The 21,583-nt window shown below is 47.9% G+C and overlaps 1 protein-coding gene across 2 annotated transcripts in view; it reads right to left on the bottom strand.

Annotated features, from left to right (window-relative positions):
* Nucleotides 1-20,660, bottom strand: part of gpatch1 (G patch domain containing 1) — a 46,847-nt gene extending 26,187 nt beyond the window's left edge. For both annotated transcript variants that reach the window (XM_060837912.1, XM_060837913.1), the window contains exons 1-7: nt 20,563-20,660; nt 18,569-18,706; nt 17,813-17,898; nt 16,657-16,817; nt 12,707-12,804; nt 5,955-6,013; nt 2,315-2,560 (exon numbers count right to left, since the gene is read on the bottom strand). In XM_060837912.1, the coding sequence (XP_060693895.1) occupies nt 2,315-2,560; nt 5,955-6,013; nt 12,707-12,804; nt 16,657-16,817; nt 17,813-17,898; nt 18,569-18,706; nt 20,563-20,623 (849 nt within the window). In that variant the 5' untranslated portion in view covers nt 20,624-20,660. The remainder of the gene's footprint in view (nt 1-2,314; nt 2,561-5,954; nt 6,014-12,706; nt 12,805-16,656; nt 16,818-17,812; nt 17,899-18,568; nt 18,707-20,562) is intronic.
* Between the last annotated feature and the right edge of the window lie 923 nt (nt 20,661-21,583).

Below are 21,583 nucleotides of genomic sequence, written 5' to 3'. Positions count from 1 at the left end.
CATTCCAAGCACTCTCACCCCAAGTGAATATGAAGTGCTTTCTCCAGCTTCTGTCAAGTTAGTCTAATGTGAACTTACAGGAGTCTCCACGATGCCTACAAACCTGAAACCAGTACAGCTCTAGAGCAGCAGATCTCCAAAGTAATTCATTACTAATAAAACCCTTTGGGTAATCTTCAGGACGTGAAGGTTATTGTTATAAATCACCTCTTCCAAGCCCTGCACTGTCTTCACTTTCATGCCCCACCCCCAGCACTGACAAGGTACAGGCAAACTCTCTCTCATTAAAGAATAGAAATAACAAAGACATTGTCTTTAGACGCCAGCAGAATCTCCATCCCGAACTCCATCTTTCTCCTCAGGAATTCTCACAGACTGAACCTCAAAGGGCTTTTTGTTCCAAATGCACTCAGACCCAAACAACACGCAAGCTTGGGCACACGCGTGGCAACAAACACCGGTGCCACACAAAATCCAGGCAACAACAATGGCCAACAAAGAGCATCTCACCATCCGCAGACATTCAATGGCATCACCATCACCAACACATCACTATGAACATCCGGAGGGGTCCTCCAGGGCAGAAACTGAACTGAACTGAACTAGCAATACAAATACTGGGGAAACAGGAGCTCCAAGACAGGGAACTCTGTACCAAGGAACTCAGCTCCTGAATCCCCAGAGGCTGCCCACCATCCACATGGCACATGTAACCCCCTAACTCAAACTCTCAGTCTGGCACTGTCACACTATCTTGTCAATGTTCAAGCAGCCGCATATTCTCCAAACTACAAACTCCACAGCAATGCGCTAACACACCCCAACTCTAACCCATCAACCCCCCCCCCCCCCCCGTACCTGCGCTAACACACGCCAACTCTCACCCATCACCCCCCCCGTACCTGCGCTAACACACCCCAACTCTCACCCATCACCCCCCCACGTACCTGCGCTAACACACCCCAACTCTCACCCATCACCCCCCCCCCCCGTACCTGCGCTAACACATCCCAACTCTAACCCATCACCCCCCCCGTACCTGCGCTAACACACCCCAACTCTAACCCACCGCCGCCCCGGTACCTGTCCTAACACACCCCAACTCTAACCCACCGCCCCCCCCCGTACCTGCGCTAACACACCCCAACTCTAACCCATCACCCCCCGGTACCTGTCCTAACACACCCCAACTCTAACCCATCACCCCCCGGTACCTGTCCTAACACACCCCAACTCTAACCCATCGCCCCCCCGGTACCTGTCCTAACACACCCCAACTCTAACCCATCGCCCCCCCGGTACCTGTCCTAACACACCCCAACTCTAACCCATCGCCCCCCGGTACCTGTCCTAACACACCCCAACTCTAACCCATCGCCCCCCCGGTACCTGTCCTAACACACCCCAACTCTAACCCACCGCCCCCCCCGTACCTGCGCTAACACACCCCAACTCTAACCCATCACCCCCCGGTACCTGTCCTAACACACCCCAACTCTAACCCATCACCCCCCGGTACCTGTCCTAACACACCCCAACTCTAACCCATCGCCCCCCGGTACCTGTCCTAACACACCCCAACTCTAACCCATCGCCCCCCCGGTACCTGTCCTAACACACCCCAACTCTAACCCACCGCCCCCCCCCGTACCTGCGCTAACACACCCCAACTCTAACCCATCACCCCCCGGTACCTGTCCTAACACACCCCAACTCTAACCCATCACCCCCCCGTACCTGCGCTAACACACCCCAACTCTAACCCACCGCGCCCCCCCCCCGTACCTGCGCTAACACACCCCAACTCTAACCCATCACCCCCCCCGTACCTGCGCTAACACACCCCCAACTCTAACCCACCGCCCCCCCCCGTACCTGCGCTAACACACCCCAACTCTAACCCATCACCCCCCCCGTACCTGCCCTAACACACCCCAACTCTAACCCATCACCCCCCGGTACCTGTCCTAACACACCCCAACTCTAACCCATCGCCCCCCGGTACCTGTCCTAACACACCCCAACTCTAACCCATCGCCCCTGTACCTGCTGCCTAGCCCTCACAATCAGTACAGAGCAGCCAGAGGCCATTTGGCCCACAAAGCCTACCCCAAGTCTCACATTGGCTCCTAGTTCACTAATGCCTCATATTTAAAATTTCATCAAGTTATTTAAATCTTTCAGTAGCCTCGCCATGGCACCGCCCCCCTCTCCAAATTCCTTCAGCACAGAGTTTGCCACTTCTCCAGTTCCGGTTCCCTTAGCAGCCCGGATTTCCTTCAGCTCATTGCTGGCAATCTTGCTCCTTGTTCACCTGCCCGCTGATGCCCAGCTTTCTGCCCATGCTGGGTTGAATATCGCCAAGCAGACTGCTGGTCCTGTCCGAGTCGGTGTTGAAGATGTTACTGGAGTCCTGTCTAGATGCCCCAAACAACGCCCTGCGGGGATCGATTCCACTGTAACCAAGCCCATGGCGATCATCCTTTGATGTGAAGTCCACCACCACCACATCCTTTGGTGCAAAGGTGACATTTTCAGGCTGGTACTCATCCTCTTCCTCCTGAAAGGAAACCCAGAACAGAGAACAGACTGCAAAGGCTTACAATTATGACACAATATTAAAGACAAGACAGCTTTACTGCCAAACTCCTTTCAGTGTTTAGAAACTGAGAAACAGGAAGAAACCAATCACTCCCTCACATCTTAATCCCCCATCACCTGGTCCTCAGCATTGCTGCCTAACCAAATAAAAGCATTATATTCAGGCAGGCATTTCTGTGGCCACAGACGTGACTCCAGGATGACGTGACGTCATTCCCTAGCACCAGGATCAGCGATGTCACCGGGTGGCTGCACCGTGAACGGCACACAGTTCCATGTGGTTAGCCTTTGAGGAGATTTGGCCAGATGAATGTGGGCTTCAAGAGTTTTGTGCAGGAGGGTGGGTTTCAGATTTTTGGATCACTCGGACCCTTTCTCCAAAAGGTGGGACCTATACAAACAGGATGGCCAGCCTTTGAAGGCGAGTAGGGACTAACATCCTTGTGAGTGGGTTTGCTTGTGTTGTCGGGAGAAATTTAAACTAGAAGCAGGGAGGCTGCAGAAGGACTTGGACAGGATAGGAGAATGGGCAAACAATTGGCAGATGGAATATAGCGTGGAAAGGGAGAGGTCATGTACTTTGGTAGGAAGAGTAGAAACGTAGACTATTTTCTAACTGGGAAAAGGCTTCAGAAATCTAAAGCACAAAGAGATTTTGGATGTCGTAGTTCAGGATTCTCATAAGGTTAACATGTAGTCGGTAGTTAGAAAGGCAAATACAATGTTAGCATTCATTTCGAGAGGGCGAGAATACAAGAGCAGGGATGCACTATTGAGGCTGGATAAGGCTGTGGACAGACCCCATTCAGAATATTGTGAGCATTTGTGGGCCCATATTTAAGGAAGGGATGTTGCTGACATTGGAGGGGGTTCAGAGGAGGTTTACACAAATGAATCCCGCGATGAAGGGCTTGTCATATGAGGAACACTTGAAGACTCTGGGTCTGTACTTGATGGAGTTTAGAAGGATAATGGGGGATCTGATTGAAACTTACAGAATACTGAGGGGCCTGCTTTGGGTGGACATGGAGAAGATGTTCCCAGTACAGAGAGAGACTGGGACCTGAGGGTACAGCCCCAGGGTGAAGGGATGATTCTTTAGAACTGAGATGAGGAAGAATTTCTTCAACTAGAGGCTGGGGAATGAGGAACTCACTGCCACAGAGGGCTGTGGAGGCCCAGTCACGGAGTGTATTTAAGTCAGAGATAGGCTCTTGATTAGTAAGGAATCAAGGGATCTGGGGAGAAGGCAGGAGAATGAGGTTGAGAAATGTATCAGCCAGGATTGAAAGGTGAGGCAGACTCAATGGGCTGAATGGCCTAAATCTGCACCTACATTTTATGGTCTGAGATGTTACATTTCAGTCACGAAGGGAGGCTGCATGAGCTCGAGTTGGTTTCTTTAGAGAGCAGCGAAGCTGAGGAGGGACCTGTTAGAGCTGTGTAAGATTATGAGGGCTATGGGCAGGGTGGTCAGAGAGCACTGCTACCCTTTATTAAAGGGATAATAACAAGGGGGCAGAATGACAAGGTGAAAGGCAGAAAGTTTAGAAGGGATTTCTGAAATGCACAGAAGTGGGAGTGAGGCAGGAAACCGTACAACCTTCTAAAAAGTATTTGGATAAGCATTGAAAATGTTTTAACAAGCCAGTTACATCACCAAGTTGGACTTAATGCGTGGTGATTCGCAGGTACCTTTATCAGAGACAGTGAAATACACCTCTGTGTTTATAGCCCCAAATGGGCTAGATCAGTTTAAAGTGATGCCCTGTGAAGATGACACAGGAAGAAGATTCGACTGCTAGCTGGTTTTGAAAGTTGAAGTTTTGATAAATATTGATCGGGGGTTTTATTGGGCGAGTATTACAGACGGGAAAGTAAAAGATAGGTTAGAGGAAGGAGTTGTAAATAGTTGTTAAGTTAATTATTCTCTGTTATACTTTAAGAAATCAAGGTGTCAATTGTTACTTTAAACAGTTCTTGGCCTCTTGAATGTTCACAGATTACTGCATGGGATAAAGCTTTTCTGTGTTGCTGCTCGAAATCAAGCCAGAGGGTTTATCCTGCGTCCTAACAGGTGGAAGCCTGAGCTGTGACGAGTTGCAAAGATGATTCAAGGCAATTTGTCGAGGGTCAGTGAGTGACAAAGATTTGGGAGATGGAATACAGTGTGGTGAAATGTGAGGTTACACACTTTGTTAGGAAAACAGAAATATCGATTGTTTCTGTGAGGGTGAGGGTCTGGGAAATGCCAAACTTCAAAGGAAGTTGGGTGACCGTGTTCATGAGTCCAAGTGAACCTGCAGGAACAGCAAGAAACTATGGAGGTAAATGGAAGGTGGAGCTTTTAACAAGAGGTTTGGATATCGGATTAGAGATGTCTTTGTGCATTTATACACAGTCTTAGAGAGACCACAACCAGAGTTTTGAGAGGTTTGTTGTCTCCTTCCCAAAGATCAAACATCCACAGGGGCAGTAGTTAATCAAACTAATACCTGGGATGGAGTGATTGTTGTCTGAGGAACTGGACCTATATTTTCTGGCAAAGAATGAGAGGTGATCTCATTCAAATATACAAAACCCTTAAAGGGATTGACAGGGTAGATTCAGGAAGGACATTTCCCCTGCCTGGGCTGGTGTGTACTGACCAACACCATGGGTTCCTGCCACTGTTGTAGGGCAGACCATTTAGCACGGAGGTGACAAGGAACCTTTTCACTCAAAAGATGGGGAAACTTTGGAACTGTTTGTCCCAAAGGAGGCCACTGAGTACGGGCAAATCTAAGATTGCTAGATTTCTACAGATTAAAACAGCAAGGGGAACAGAAAGATAGTATTGAAATAACAGATCAACCATGATTTCACTGAACTACAAACCTGACACAAGGAGTTGACTGGATTTGTCCTGCACCTTTTCTTACTGTCTTACATTTGCTCATATCTTCATGGGGAAAGTGCACTTCACAGCTGGCAGGCCAGGACTTGGTTCCAAAGCTGCAGTGGGGCCTGGAACTAAATGTAACACTCCAACTGGGCCCGAAGCCAAGATGCAATGCCATCTCCACTCCTTTGTTTCAAAGTATTCTTGTGACAAAGACAAATTATTCATTTTTATCTGTCCTCTTGCTTTTAGTGAAGGGTGTAGTTGAATCACCGAATGTCTCGGTTCTTCTCACCTTTTTGATAACTATCTGATGTATCATTCCTTAGGTATAGAGTGGATGTTTTATATTTCTCCATACAAGCATACACTAAGAGCATATAACACAACACTGCAGGTAATGAAATGCTTAACCGTTAAAACTGCAAAATGCAGGGCTTGGACACACAACAGTTAGGGTGCTAAGTCATACCTGCGATCCATCTGAACCTTCATCAGGCAAGGAACACCCATACACTTTCACACCTGTCTCTGTGTGGCAAACAAAACAGAACCAGTAAGAGCAATGAGTCCTACATTATTGCATTACAACGGGAAGATGCTTGATGTTCAGTCAGTAACTAGGGCCCTAGGGGTGGTCCCAGCCTTGGGGTGAAGTTGAAGATCCCAGCTCAGGTTGTGGTGCTGCAATTAGACCAAGACTCTGGGCCAGAGGAAACACAGAGGGAGTTCTTGCCCTGGTCAGTGTTTCTTCAATGTAGACACAGTGATGCTAAGACTATTAGTATTAGATAAGGGAAACCTCTTTACCCAGAGAGTGGGGAGAATGAACATGTTACCAAACTGAGTAGATCAGTTGAACAGCACAGATATATTTTAGGAGAAGCTAGATACGCAAAGGAGGAAGAAAGGAATACTGCTGCCAAGAGGGACCTGTTGTCTTCCATCACCACAACAAACGCAAGAATGGCAACTTTGAGTCTTCACAATAATTTCTCCAACAGAAAAGGATGCCGATAGATTGGAAAATCAAATCCAATTGATGAGACAGTGCCATCGATAAAACAGAGAACTAATCGGCTCCCAAACCTTTGAGATTATGCAGAGAACGGGGCTCTGCCCTTGAATGGATATTGCTTCACAAATGAGTGAAATTAGGAGCATGATTATCTTAAATTGTTTTAACAGGTTTATTTGGAAGAACTCATTTTTGGAGAGCTGCTTCTTTATCAGGTAGCAGTGGAACAGGATCATAAAACACAGAATTTATAGTAAAAGGTTACAGTATCATACAACTGAAATAGTATACCTGTATTGAACAAACCTGGATTGCTGTTAAGGCTTCTATCTTATAGAATGGGTTGCAGATTTCGGTTCATTAATATGTAAATCCTAGAAATTCTTCCAAGTCACATTCTCGACATAACTTAAGGTTTTATTTTAAAAGGGGGACATATCTGCTCAGATAATGCAATAAAGGTGTGAGGTTAGAGTCTGTCTGTATTCCAACCTTGAGTCAGACAGGTTCTATTTCCAAAGCAGGAATTTATAAAATGTCACATGGACTGACTGCCTGCAGACCATGCGCTTTTTGAGCAAATCAAAATCTACCATGCCTCAGGGCAGCCGTGCCTGCAGTGTATGAGATAGGCAACGTCAGCTGAGTGGCATGAGTACCTGCTGCATACATGGTGGGTGGCCCCATGTGTAATGGCAGTTTCCGTGTCGACACTGACACGTCTGGAAGTGGTTGCCATGACAGGGTTGTATGGTGTGGTGGTTGATGGTGTCCTGAAGGCTGCGCAGTTTGCTATGAACAATGACCTGTTTAGGGTTTGGTGGTTGTTTAAAGGTGAGAGGTGGAGGGGTGGGGAAGGTCTTGGCGAGGTGCTCATCCTCATCGATAATGTGGTACAGGCTGCGAAGAACATGGCGTAGTTTCGCCGCTCCAACGAAATACTGGACACGAAGGGTACCCTTTCGACCGCATCCCATCTGTTTCCTGAGGAGGTCATTACGGTTTCTCGCTGTGGCAACGTTGGACCTGGTGATCGATGAGTTGAGCATTGTGCCCTTCAGCTGTCTGTCACATTCCTCCCCATCTGAAGAGAGGGCTTATCCGTAGGTAATGACTGGTTTAGCATGTTTCAGGTAGAAACTAGAGAAGTGTAGTATTGTGAGGTTACCCGTGGGTTTGCAGTAGAGTGAGGTACCTATCCTTTATGGAGATACATGTGTCCAAGAACGAGACTGACACTAAAGGGTAGTCTGTGTGACAGTGGGATGAAACTTGTTGAGATCACTGTGTAGTTGTTTCAATAACTCCTCACTATGGTCCAGAGGAAGAAAATGTCATTCATGTATCTGGGGTATGGTGCTGGTTGGAGGTCCTGTGCAGCAAAGAAGCCTTCAGAATATGCACCAATGCAGAGTGGCCGAGCACAGGCTGATAGCCAAGTCCGGTAAACATGAGGATGGCCTCAACCTGGACCTCAGGGACATGTCACGACAGGTGACCCCAGTACACTATAGACTCACACACAAGCAGGCGAAAGTGAGGACTGCAGATGCTGGAGATTAGAGTTGAGTGCGGTGCTGGAAAAACACAGTCAGTCAGGCAGCATTTGAGGAGCAGGAATATTGACGTTTCAGAGAAAAGCCCTTCATCAGGAATGAGGCTGGGACCCTGGGGGGCTGGAGAGATAAATGGGAAGGGGTGGGGTTAGGTGGAAGGTAGCCGAGAGTGCAATAGGTGGATGGAGGTGGGGGTGAAGGTGATAGGTCAGAGGGGATGTGGGACAGGTCATGAGGGCGGTGCTGAGGTGGAAGGTTGGAACTGGGATAAGGTGGGGGGAAAAGGAAAATGAGGAAACTGGTGAAATCCACATTGATGTCATGGGGTTGGAGGGTCTCGAGGTGGAAGATGAGGAGCTCTTCCTCCAGGCGTCAGGTGTTGAGGGAGTAGCGATGAAGGAGGCCCAGGACCTGCATGTCCTCGGCAGAGTGGGAGGGGGAGTTGGAATGTTTGGCCATGGGGCGGTGGGGTTGGTTGGTGCGGGTGTCCTGGAGATGTTCTCTGAAACGTTCTGCAAGTAGGCATCCTGTTCCCCGGATATAGAGGAGACCGCAACGGGAGCAACGGATACAATAAATGACGTGTGGAAGTGCAGGTGTAACTTTCACTCACTCACACACACTTACATACTCTCACACGACGCTGTCTTTCTCAAGCACACATCCCACACCTTCTCACAGGTTTATACTCTGTCACACACATGCACACACACACAAACATGCACTCTTACTCCATCTCTCCCTCACGCACACGCATACACACATCTATGGGGTGACTTTGCAATTGCAGAATTATATTTTTATAAATTCCTACTTTGGAAACAGAACCAGTCTGACTCAAGTTTGGGATACAGAGACTCTAACCTCACACCTTTGATACGTTGTCTGAGCAGAGATGTCACTTTTTTTTAATAAAACCTTAAGTTATGTCGAGAATGTAACTTAAAAGTAGTTCTGGGATTTACATATTAATGAATCAAAACCTGCAACCCATTCTAAAAGATGAAAGACTTAACATCAATCTAGGTTTGTTCAATACAGGTCTGTCATTTCAGTTGCATGACACTGTAATCTTTTATTACAAATTCTGTGTCTTGAGATCCTGCTCCATAACCACCTGACGAAGGAGCAGTGTTTCGAAAGCTAGTGCTTCCAAATAAACCTGTTGGACTAAAACCTGGCTTTGTCCACCCCAATCCAACACCGGCACCTCCACATCTTAAATTGCTTGCTAGCACATTCATGATCATTCAACAATTGTGACTGCATGTGGAATCACATCAAAATGTAGACATTTTTCATATTGGGTTACACAAGCACATGCTGGTGAGTGCAGTCTGTACTCCAGATATTATGAGCTGAAGGAACACAGTGTCTGACTTGAGCAGCCACACACAGACAAAAGGTCACTGAATTGTGAGGCCAACCAATAACCTTTTGTATGGGCAGTAGCATCCTCAAAAGGGAACCACTGCTCAAGTAGCCACAGCTTAGCAGAACTGTGAAGTGTCTTACCAAGCAGCTTTTCCAACTTGGGAAATGTGGCATTCTTACATTTGCCGTGATGAGTGCAAAATGAAAAGCTTCAGCTACACATCTCTCCTTTCAACAAGATCTGACAAGATTTGACAAGAGAATGGAGGGACACCCTGACAGGGTTATATGAACAGGGTCTGGGTGGAACAGAAATACCAGGATAGACTGTGCTCTGGAGTACTCTGTAAAGCCCTAAGCTGAACAAGGTGGGTATGCTTTCTGTGGGTATACACAATGTGAACGTGGTTGGCAAAAGCCCTGGGTTAGGTCCCTCATTGAAAGGTTGACCCATCACAGACACCCCATAAACAAAATCCTACACCAGTCACCCTCCCAGCCATACCTTCACCAGACGGACTGCAGCAGTTCATCACCATCTCTTCAACAGACTATTTGGGAGTGATGGTACGCCCTGAGGACAATGCATGTCAATTCTACAGCTGTCCCTGAACAATGGCCTGGCTGGGAACATGCATAAATTCAGAGTTATTCCTTTACTCTGCACTCCTCACTCTTTTTAATAAAACTGCAGATTTTGCTGGCCTTCCCACATCTTTCTCTCCTTTCACAGAATTCTATATTCAGGCTGTCTTTCTCCTCACTTACATCCTGCAGTTTCTTCAGCCACATGCTTCAGTTCCTCCGTTTTTATTTCCAAACCAAATAACTTCATACTTAGTACATCAAATTACATCTGCCATCCACTGGTCCCGACTGTTGAAGAATTCCTGAACTGAAAATGCGCAGCAGGTCAGGCAGCATCCAAGGAACAGGAGAATCGAAGTTTCGGGCATAAGCTGCCCGATTCTCCTGCTCCTTGGATGCTGCCTGACCTGCTGCACATTTCCAGCAACACATTTTCAGCTCTGATCTCCAGCATTTGCAGACCTCACTTTCTCCTCGAAGAATTCCTGAAGTCTGTTACAAAACTCCATGTTGTTTGGCAAACCCATGACTCCAGTGGCCTCAGCAAATTTTGACATTGGTTCAGGTCTGCATGGCCAGCCTGAACCAGTGACCTCAGTGGGAGGGGCATGGTACCACATCCAATCAGATCATCTCTGAGCTGAACACTGCCCTTTAACCCAAACCCCTGACCATCAACCTACTTTCAAACCAATTCCCTTATCTTCCATACAGCTGAACATTTATAACAGATTTATTCTGAGACCTCATTAAACAATGCTGCCAGAATGGTACCAGTGACATCTGTTTGACAGAGAGTTGCCGTGATCTGGAATGCAATGGCAGAAATGGACAGTGGAAGCAGATTCAACGGGAACTGTCAAAAAGGGATTGGACCAAAACTTTAAAATGGGAAAAGGTGACATTTCAGTGATGGAAGAGCAGGGAAGTGAGGTAAATTAAACAGCTCTTTCAGAAAGCTGGTTGAGGTTTGACAGACTAATAGACTTCTTCTGTGCCATCTTTTCATCACGGTTTTCCAAATCTTCCCATGGTTTTGGCCCATCCCTTTTTCTCTCAACATCTGACCCCAGAACACTCCAAGATCTCCCCACACTAATTCTGACCCTCTGCAAATCCCTCATTTTAACTGGGCACATCATTGGGGAACCGTAAATCTCCCATCCTCTCTCCCTCCCTCAAGACCTTCGTTCAAACACACCTTTGAACATATTTATAACCATGGTCCGAGATTTCGACACGTGATTCGGTGTCATATTCTGGTTGATAACACTCGAGGTGAAGCAACTTGGAATGTTTTTCACTGTTAGAGATCCTTTCTAGATACAATCTCAGTGAAAACCAATTGACTGTCCATCTACTGGATCGCCACTTTACAGACTCTTCCTCTAATAACAGCTCATACACCCACTCCAAAAACTTTATTAATCCTCTTCACATTCTCTGGGCACAGGTCCTAACGTCCCCTCCACCCCACTGTTGCATAAGTTTGAAGTCCTACTCTATTTCGCTCTGAAAGGTATCTGTAGTGTCTGTGGTTGGCTGGAGGTCACCCCCAGGGTATCATCTTCCTGTTACCACTCTCTTGCCTTTAAATCTTTCCTGCCTTCCACACCATCATAAACTTCCACAATTCTTTATCTGAAATCTGAAAAGCTCAGAGATCCAAAGTTCATTTTCTGTAGATTGTTTCTCCATAACAAGGTTGATTGACATGTAAACAGTTAACCCAACTCCACCCCCACTCCACCCACATCCCCTCTCTCCCTCCGGAGGGGTTGCCTGATCTGCTGGGTATTCCCAGCAATTTGTTTTTTTTATTTCAGACCTGCAGTATTCTGCTCTTGAATCACGTTCCCACATTGGGAGCTCACTGCAGTGCACCAAGTTCAGGAATCCCTTCCTTGTGTGCGCGCACACACACACACACACACACACACACACACACACACACACACACACACACACACACAGTCCATCCTAAGTTTCCTCCTTTTTACTGTCTACTGAGTGATACACAGCACAGTTCAGAAATGGAGTCCCTAAGAGGACTGCTTTCTCAATCCAGTGCCCACTCCCTTCAGGAGACTATTATTTGTCAGCAGTTGATCAGCAGATAATATTCTATCCTCTCTAGGAAAAGCAATACCAAAAAGCTTTGATAACGACCAGGTAAACTCACCGAGCGATGCTTGCTGGGGGATGAATATTGGTCAGGCACTGGGGATGGTTCTCCTGCTCCTCTCTGAAATAATTTCCAGTGATCTTTAACTCTACTCAGATGGTAGACAGCCTTTTTAATGTCCCACCTGAAGGACAGAACCGCCAACCATACAGCAATCCTTTCTGGGGTGAGATTTGAATGCACAACAACTCTGACCGAGAGGAGAGAATCATATGAGCTCTTGCTGTCAAATAATAGTCTGTTTAAGGATCTGGGGGCTAGACAGAAAAACAATCCCCTTAGGGTGCCCCTTTCTGAACTGTGCTCTGTATCAGAGCTTACTGTACCTTCCTGCATTACAACAGTAACTACATCTCAAAGGGACAGTTGCAACTGTAAAGCTAAAGGATATTGTGAAGTTGTGAAAGGTGCCATAAAAATGCAAGTATGTTTTAAACTCTGTAACTTGCTGAGTTTTGAAACGAGGCTGAGATTGAGCAGGGAAGTACTAGAACATTTCTCACCAGGCTGTTGCCTGCGAAGTTTCCTCTTCACACGTGGTCCAAGGCCCTGGCCTTCCTTCCATCCCATTTTCCGGAGTAATTGCACACCAATTGTTATCCTAGGTGAGAGTGGAGACAGGTTATATCCTTGAATTAGTGAAATCATTCAATAACCTTTAGGCAGATCACAGCTGTGTCAATGAGATGAAGAACACAAACATAGAACACTCCAGTGCAGTACAGGCCCTTCAGCCCTCGATGTTGCACCGACCTGTGAAACCAATCTGAAGCCCATCTGACCTACACTATTCCATTCTCGCCCATATGCCCAACCAATGACTATTTAAATGCCCTTAACATTGGTGAGTCTCCTCCTGATGCAGGCAGTGCATTCCAAGCCCCTAAAGAAACTACCTCTGGCATCTGTCCTATATCTATCACCCCTCAATTTAAAGCTATGCCCCTTTATGCTAGCCATCGCAATTCAAGGAAAAAGGCTCTCACTGTCCACCATCTCTAACCCTCTGATTATCTTATGTGTCTCTATTAAGTCACCTCTCAACCTTCTTCTCTAACGAAAACAGCCTCAAGTCCCTCAGCCTTTCTTCGTTAGACCCTCCCTCCATACCAGGCAACATCCCAGTAAATCACCTCTGAACCCTTCCCAAAGCTTCCACATCCTTCCTATAATGTGGTGACCAGAACTGTACACAATACTCCAAGTGTGGCCGCACCAGAGCTTTGTACTTCATGGTTCCAAAACTCAATCCATCTACCAATAAACGCTAACACACCATATACCTTCTGAACAGGGGTGGCAACTTTCAGGGATCTATGTACATGGACACTAAGATCTCTCTGCTCATCCACACTTCCAAGAATCTTACCATTAGCCCAGTACTCTGCATTTCTGTTACTCCTTCCAAAGTGAATCATCTCTCACTTTTCCACATTAAGCTCCATTTGCCACCTCTCAGCCCAGCTCTGCAGCTTATCTATGTCCCTCTGTAACCTGCAACATCCTTTGGCACTATCCACAACTCCACCGATCTTAGTGTCGTCTGCAAATTTACTAACCCACCCTTCTATGCCCTGATCCAGTTCGTTTATAAAAATGCCATACAACAGTGGACCCAAAACAGATCCTTGCGATACACCACTAGGAACTGAACTCCAGGATGAACATTTCCCAGCAACCACCACCCTCTGTCTTCTTTCAGCTAGCCAATTATTGATCCGAACCACTAAATCACCCTCAATCCCATTCCTCTGTATTTTGTGCAATAGCCTACCATGGGGAACCTTATCAAACACCTTACTGAAATCCATATATACACCACATCAACCCCAGCCTATTCAGCCTCTCCCTATAGCTCAAACCCTTCAATCCCGCCAACATCATTGAAAATCTTTGTGGGCGGCACGGTGGCACAGTGGTTAGCACTGCTGCCTCACAGCGCCTGAGACCCGGGTTCAATTCCTGACTCAGGCGACTGACTGTGTGGAGTTTGCACGTTCTCCCCGTGTCTGCGTGGGTTTCCTCCGGGTGCTCCGGTTTCCTCCCACAGTCCAAAGATGTGCGGGTCAGGTGAATTGGCCATGCTAAATTGCCCGTAAGTAATCTAATAACCCTTTCCAACACTTTACCCACAGCTGAAGTAAGGCTCACTGGTCTATAATTTCCAGGGTTGTCTCTACTCCCCTTCTTGAACAGGGGAACCACATTTGCTATCGTTCAGTTTTCTGGCACTATTCCTGCAGACGATGACGATTTAAAGATCAATGCCAAAGGCTCGGCAATCTCCTCCCTGGCTTCCCAGGGAATCCGAGGATAAGTCTCATCCAGCCCAGGGGTCTTATCTATTTTTACACTTCCCAGAATTGTTAATACCTCCCCTTTATGCACCTCAGTCCCATCTAATCTAGTTGCCTGTATCTCAGTATTCTCCTCAACCACTGTCTTTTTTTCATGTGAACACTGACAAATAGTATTCAGTTAGCACTTTCTGACTCCACACTCAACTTCCCACTACTTCGTTTGATTAGCCCAATCTTACTCTAGTCATTCTTTTATGCCTGATATACCTATAGAAAACCTTAGGGTTTTCCTTGGTCCTACCCACCAATGACTTCTTGTGTCCCCTTGTGGTTCTTAGCTCTTTCTTTAGGTATTTCCTGGCAAACTTGTAACTCTCAAGCCCCCTAACTGAGCCTTCACATCTCATCCTAAATAGGTTGCCTTCTTCCTCTTGACCAGAGATTCAATTTGCTTAATAAACCACAGCTTAATAAACCAACTCCACCCCTGCAAGAGCTGGACCTTGAATAAGCTTCACATTTCAGGCCCATGCCCTGCAGTTTCCCTCCCCATCCTATGCTTCCTCAATCTTGCTTAATTGCATCAATAATGGTGTTTCCCCCAGCAATAGTTCTTGCCCTGCAGTATACACCAATCCCTTTCCATCACAACAGTAAACATAATTGAATTGTGGTCACTGTCACCAAAGTGCTCACCTACCTCCAAATCTAACACCTGGCTGGGTTCATTACCCAATACCAAATCCAATGTGGCCTCGTCCCTTGTTGGCCTGCCTACATACTGTGTCAGGAAACCCTCCTGCACACATTGAACAAAAACTGACCCATCTAACATTCTTGAACTATAGTATTCCCAGTCAACATTTGGAAAGTTAAAGACCCCCATAACAACCACCCTGTCACTCTCGCTCCTACCAACGATCATCTCAATATGAGAACGGTGACACACTAAAAATCAGAGCAGGCCAAAACACCAGCCCCGCTCCGACCCCGCTCCACCCCTGCTCCAACACAGCATTGCTGCAGTTTGAAATCATCACATCCTAAGGGCTGCAGCACATTAGTCACACAAATCTCAACACCAGCAGAACACCAGAGGTTTGACAAGGAACAAGGCCAGAAATTACAAGGACAGCGTAAAGAAATCAGGGCTGCATTCGCTAGAATTTAGAAGTTTAAGGAGTGATTTGATCAAAATTTTTGCAATACTACACGGAACAGATCGAAGGAAACTGTTCCCTTTGATCTGGGAGCTCAGGAGGAGAGGCCATCGGCTAAAAGGTGGAGCCAGGACATTCAGGCGTGAAATTAGGAAAAGATTTGACCCACAGCAAGTGGAACTCTTTTACCCAAACAACAACTGATTCAACGTCAACTGTCAAAAGTTAAAAGATATAGAATACAGGAGTTGGATCACTGAATATTGAGGGGCCAAATGGTTTCCTTCTGCTCCTATTCAGTTTTTTGTCCATGTCCTGTGATCCCTGGCAAACCAGCCAGGCTTTCTGACCCTCCCAAACCACTGGTCATCCCTGCAAAGTGAACATTTAACGAAGATGGAAACACCACAACCACCCACGGACACACTCAGCAGGTGAATGTACAAGCTGGTCTGCAGCCAGAGGAAGTCACCTCACTGAGGGAGAGGCATAAACTAAAGAATACAATCACAGAAGCAAAGGAGCAAGTCTCCGCCCATTGGTCTCCTATTGCTTGTGCCTCTTTATACTCTCAGGTGATCTCACTACAATAGATGGATAGATAAATATTCATAAAGAAAAACTTTTATCGTCATAAAATGAATGGTTTAAAGAGGTACTTATATATTGTGGCTGACACTTCAACAGAAGGCTTATGTCAGAGGGGCATTTTCAACCCCTCTACCCACTAGCCTGTCCTCCCTCGGTCAAAGCCACACCGACTGGACTGGCTGCATTCTGCAGAGTGACTGCAGCAGCAGGGTTGGTCAGGCTGTGACAATGGAGCAATCAAAAAGATTTTCTTTGAGCTTTCTGGTCCCAACCACAGCTGCTTTGTAATCATAGCCAATGATAGCAGAGAGATGAAGCCGATGCGATTGACAGCTGCTGAATAACGTTTACCTTCAACAGTCAGTCCCTCCCCTCCCCTCCCCTCCCCGCCACGTCTCTCACTTTGCTGGAGCAATCAGGTCATCCAAGATGCTGGCCCCAGGAATGGGAGCTACCAGACTCGCCAAAGCTCGAGACTTCTCCCAGATCTTGTCTTTAGCCTTTGAGGCAAACTCATCTGTAGTTGTTATTCCTTTTGGCGCAATTCCATGCTCCTTGAGATCCTGAAAAACATTGAGAAATTGCCAGAATCTTACACCACGAGAATGGTCTGAATGGTCCATAATGACTGTGTCAGGACTTTTCCACCTAGTCACCCTCCTCTGATCATTCCCAAAAAACCTGCAGGTCTTAACTTTCCAAGTATTTAGTGGATTCATTTTCAAAAGTTACTTTTGAATCTTTATCTATTGCCCTTTATTATAGTAAATCAATGAAAAGAACAAATTCTAATCATATCACATTTTTTTTGCCAATTGCCTTGAATCGGTGTCCCAGCTTATTGGCCCCCCCTCGCAGTGAAATGGTTTCTCCAGTTTTACTTGAAGAATTCCACCTTCTCTCCCTCCAGGTGGAGCAGCTGTCATCTGCCTGGTACAAAAGCTGAACCACTGCACTGTAAGCTCTGAATGGAACTAAATGTTGTCCCAAATTTCTCCAAAACAAAATATAAACCAGCTCTTCCACTCACTCCTGTGAATACCAGAGTCCTGACTACCAATGGCACAAACAGAAATGAAGTTACTGTGGGCTAGACACATCGCAACATTCGAAATGCCACGATTGGTTTGAATGGTATTGAAGATTAGATTAGATTACTTAGTGTGGAAACAGGCCCTTCAGCCCAACTAGTCCACACCGACCTGCCAAAGCGCAACCCACCCAGACACATTCCCCTATGCCGAACAATTTAGCATGGCCAATTCACCTAACCTGCACATTTTTGGATGATGGGTGGAAACCAGAGCATCCGGAGGAAACCCACGCAGACACGGGGAGAATGTGCAAACTCCACACAGAGCGTCGCCTGAGGCGGGAATTGAACCTAGGTCTCTGGCGCTGTGAGGCAGCAGGGCTAACCACTGTGCCACCATGCTGCCCATAATGATAGGTTAAACAGGCTGAATGGCCTACCCTTGTTCCTATACTCCTAATACTTCACCAAGTCTCGCTGGACATCATGATCCACCCAACTACAGTGAAACCCTTTGTGAAGTACCTCTTCATCCATGAAGTGCTCGGGATTGAAGACTTGCTTATCTGCCTTTTGCTGCCGTGAGGATACAAATGTCGAAGGCGTCCATCCTACAGTGACAAGAACAAGTTTCAACCGCCTGGCCAGCTTTCAATACACAGCTGAAAATGCATGACACACAGGATACCACAGAGCCCACAGTATCTGATATACAAGGTAAGGCATAGGCCCATACATCAGACCCTCTTGATGGCCATGCTGTGTAAAACAGCTTTATGCATTCAGATGCAGGGTGTGTAAGAGCAGTCCCATTACAAAGGAATGCATGTTGCAGCCAGCTTATCCAAAGAAAAGTACTAACATAAAACAGCAGACCTGACAGGGCGGCCCTGTGGGGACAGCGGGTTTGCTAATCATAGCAGTTAGCAGAGTGCAAATTCAGCAACACACACATAAGGTACCCCTGAACATGTCCTCCAACTCCTAGGGCACCTTACCCAGCAGGGGACAGGCCCTGGGCCATGAGCATGCCACCTGGAATTCCTTGGAAACCCCAAAAAGAAAGAAGCACATGCAGATAAAAGTAAAGCTTTTTGATGGACGCCTGTGACCGCAGTGACAGAGGATGACATTTCCTTTAAAACAGTGGAACGTTAAACCTGTTTGTTGGAATTGCTGCTCAGTGCCTCAATTAAAAGAATAGCCATGGAATCTCAAAATTATTTGTCGCTTACAGCCAACGAACTGCATTTCATAGAATTGCAAGAGAGATTTTCTTACCTTCTTTTGAGCCCACTGAGTTGAAATACCCAGCAGAGAATCCCCCAGTGAATGCCCCATGAAAGCGTTTGTATCTCCCCTTCTCATCTCTGACTGTCTGCTCGTGCAGTGGAACTGGGTTCTTAGTGGACTCATCATCTGAGCAAAGAAAAAGTCTGCTTTAAAACTTAACAAGTCTTAATTCAAACTGTGCCACCTCCTGTTGACAATGTCACCTTGTTCCAGTCCAGATGATGTTAAGTCTCACTGAGGAACATCAACCCAAATCCCAAACATCACCACTTCTCACGTCTTAGAAGCAGGAGTAGCATTCAGCCCTTTAAACTTCTTCTGAAAAACAATGTTTTGGCCTCAACCGCTTTCTGTGGCACAGATTTCCACAGGCTCACCCCTCCCTTCCACATCTCAGTCTCAGTGCTAAATGGCCTACCCCACATATTAGTGGAAAGTGAGGACTGCAGATGCTGAAGATCAGAATCAAGAGTTGAGTTGCTGGGAAAGCACAGTTTCCCGATGAAGAGCTTATGCCCGAAACGTTGATTCTCCTGCTCTTTGCTCAGATGCTGCCTGATCTGCTGTGCTTTTCCAGCCACACAACTACCCCATGTATTAGATAGTGACCCTCTGGTTCTGAGCTCCCACTCAGCAGAACATCCAGTCTTTTTGACTGAAGCAGCTAGCTGTCCACTGGCTCCCAGCCTAGTCATGTCCTCACCTCTTGCCCTCTCCAAACCCATCTCACAAACACTGCTCACCTAACTCAGGATTATCCATCATTCCCCACTTCCAGTCCCTCCATCAGGTGACAGTTCCCACTTTCAAAAATATCATCACAACAACTGCCTGCATACAAACCACAAGACCATAAGATATAGGAGCAAATTTAGTAATTCGGTCCATCGAGTCCGCTCCACAATTTTCCTGCTGTCTCCCAGTAACCTTTGATCCCCTTACAAATCAAAACCCTATCCATCGCAGTCTTAAATACACTCAATGACTTGGCATCCCTAGCCCTCTGCAGCGATGAATGCTAAAGAGTCACTACTCTCCAACTGAAGAAATTCCTCTTTATCTCAGTGCTATAGGGTTGTATCTTCATTCTGGGTCCTGGGTCCTAGTCTCTCCAACTAATGGGAATATCTTCTTCACATTCATTCTATCCAGGCTATAGTATTCCAAGTTTCACAGAAAATAGAACAGTACATGCCCTTTGGACCTTGATATAGTGCCAAAGTTTCAATCAGATTCCCCCTCAACCTTCTAAACTCCATCAAGAACAGACCCAGAGTTGTCACCTGTTCCTCATACTAGCCCTTCATCCTCAAGATCTTTCTTGAAAACCTATTCTGAACTCCCTCCAAGGCCAGCACACCCTTCCTTGAATATGGGGTGCAAAACCAAATAAAAAACAAACTGATTACTGTGTGTCCTCGATACAGGAAGTGGGTGAGGGGGGGGCAAAGTGACGGATGGACGGATAGTCCGGTTTCAGACCAGGACATGCATCAGAGTGGAGCGGTTGGATCCAGCAGTGAATGGGGAACAGGGCTTGGTGGGTCTGATGGAGACCCCATTAGAGCACAGGCCTGACTCCCAATGACCATTTCTCCTGCCCCTGGATTTCCCCATCACACACTCACTCCCCCCACGAGGGTTCATTAACCTCCCCTCTCCCCCGGTTATATACCCCATGGGTTTATTTCTCTCTCTTTTGGCTATTTACTCCAGTCAGGTTTATTTACCTGTGCCTGAGTTATTACTTCACCTGTGGTCCCCCAGGGTTCACCCTACCCCCCTCTCCAACAGTCCCCTGGGGTGTGTACCCCCACCCAGGGTGTCGCCCCCTCCCCCCCCCGGTCCCCGGGGTGTCGCCCCCTTCCCCTCCGGTCCCGGGGTGTGTACCCCCTCCCCCCGGTCCCGGGGTGTGTACCCCCTCCCCCCGGGGTGTGTGCCCCCTCTCCCCGGGGTGTGTGCCCCTCCCCCCGGGTATTTACCCTCCAGTGGATCTAACGCGGAGCCAAAATAAACAAAATCCTCATCATCGTCCGCCGCCATCTTGGATATTGCGTCACAGGTCAGAGTTTATCACGTGTCAAATACAACCAATCACAGCCAAGGGACCGTGATCACGTGGGCAGGGGTACGTCTGTGCTTAATGTCATTGCATTTCTCACAGAAACCGAGACCCCTCCCCCGGAACCGAGACCCCGCCCCAACAAAAAGAGACCCCGCCCCCAGACACCGATACCCCGCCCACGGGTACATTGACCCCGCCCCCAGACACCGAGACCCCGCCCCCGGACACCGAGACCCCACCCCCAGACACTGAGACCACGCCCCCAGACACTGAGACCCCACCCCCAGACACCGAGACCTCGCCCCCGGACACTGAGACCTCGACCCCAGACACTGAGACCCCACCCCCAGACACCGAGACCCCGCCCCCAGACACTGAGACCCCACCCCCAGACACCGAGACCCCGCCCCCAGACACTGAGACCCCGCCCCCAGACACTGAGACCCCACCCCCAGACACCGAGACCCCGCCCCCAGACACTGAGACCCCACCCCCAGACACCGAGACCCCGCCCCCAGACACCGAGACCCCGCCCCCAGACACTGAGACCTCGCCCCCAGACACTGAGACCCCACCCCCAGACACCGAGACCCCGCCCCCAGACACCGAGACCCCGCCCCCAGACACTGAGACCTCGCCCCCAGACACTGAGACCCCACCCCCAGACACCGAGACCCCGCCCCCGGACACTGAGACCTCGCCCCCAGACACCGAGACCCCGCCCCTAGACATTGAGACCCCGCCCCCGGACACCGAGACCCCGCCCCCAGACACACCTCGCCCCCACACACCGAGACCCCGCCCCCAGACACCGAGACCCCGCCCCCAGACATTGAGACCCCGCCCCCGGACACCGAGACCCCGCCCCCAGACAGACCTCGCCCCCACACACCGAGACCCCGCCCCCAGACATTGAGACCCCGCCCCCGGGTACCTTG

This window comes from Hemiscyllium ocellatum, chromosome 17 (assembly GCF_020745735.1).
Source record: "Hemiscyllium ocellatum isolate sHemOce1 chromosome 17, sHemOce1.pat.X.cur, whole genome shotgun sequence".
NCBI lineage: Eukaryota > Metazoa > Chordata > Chondrichthyes > Orectolobiformes > Hemiscylliidae > Hemiscyllium > Hemiscyllium ocellatum.
This window is presented reverse-complemented; position numbering and strand designations above follow the sequence as displayed.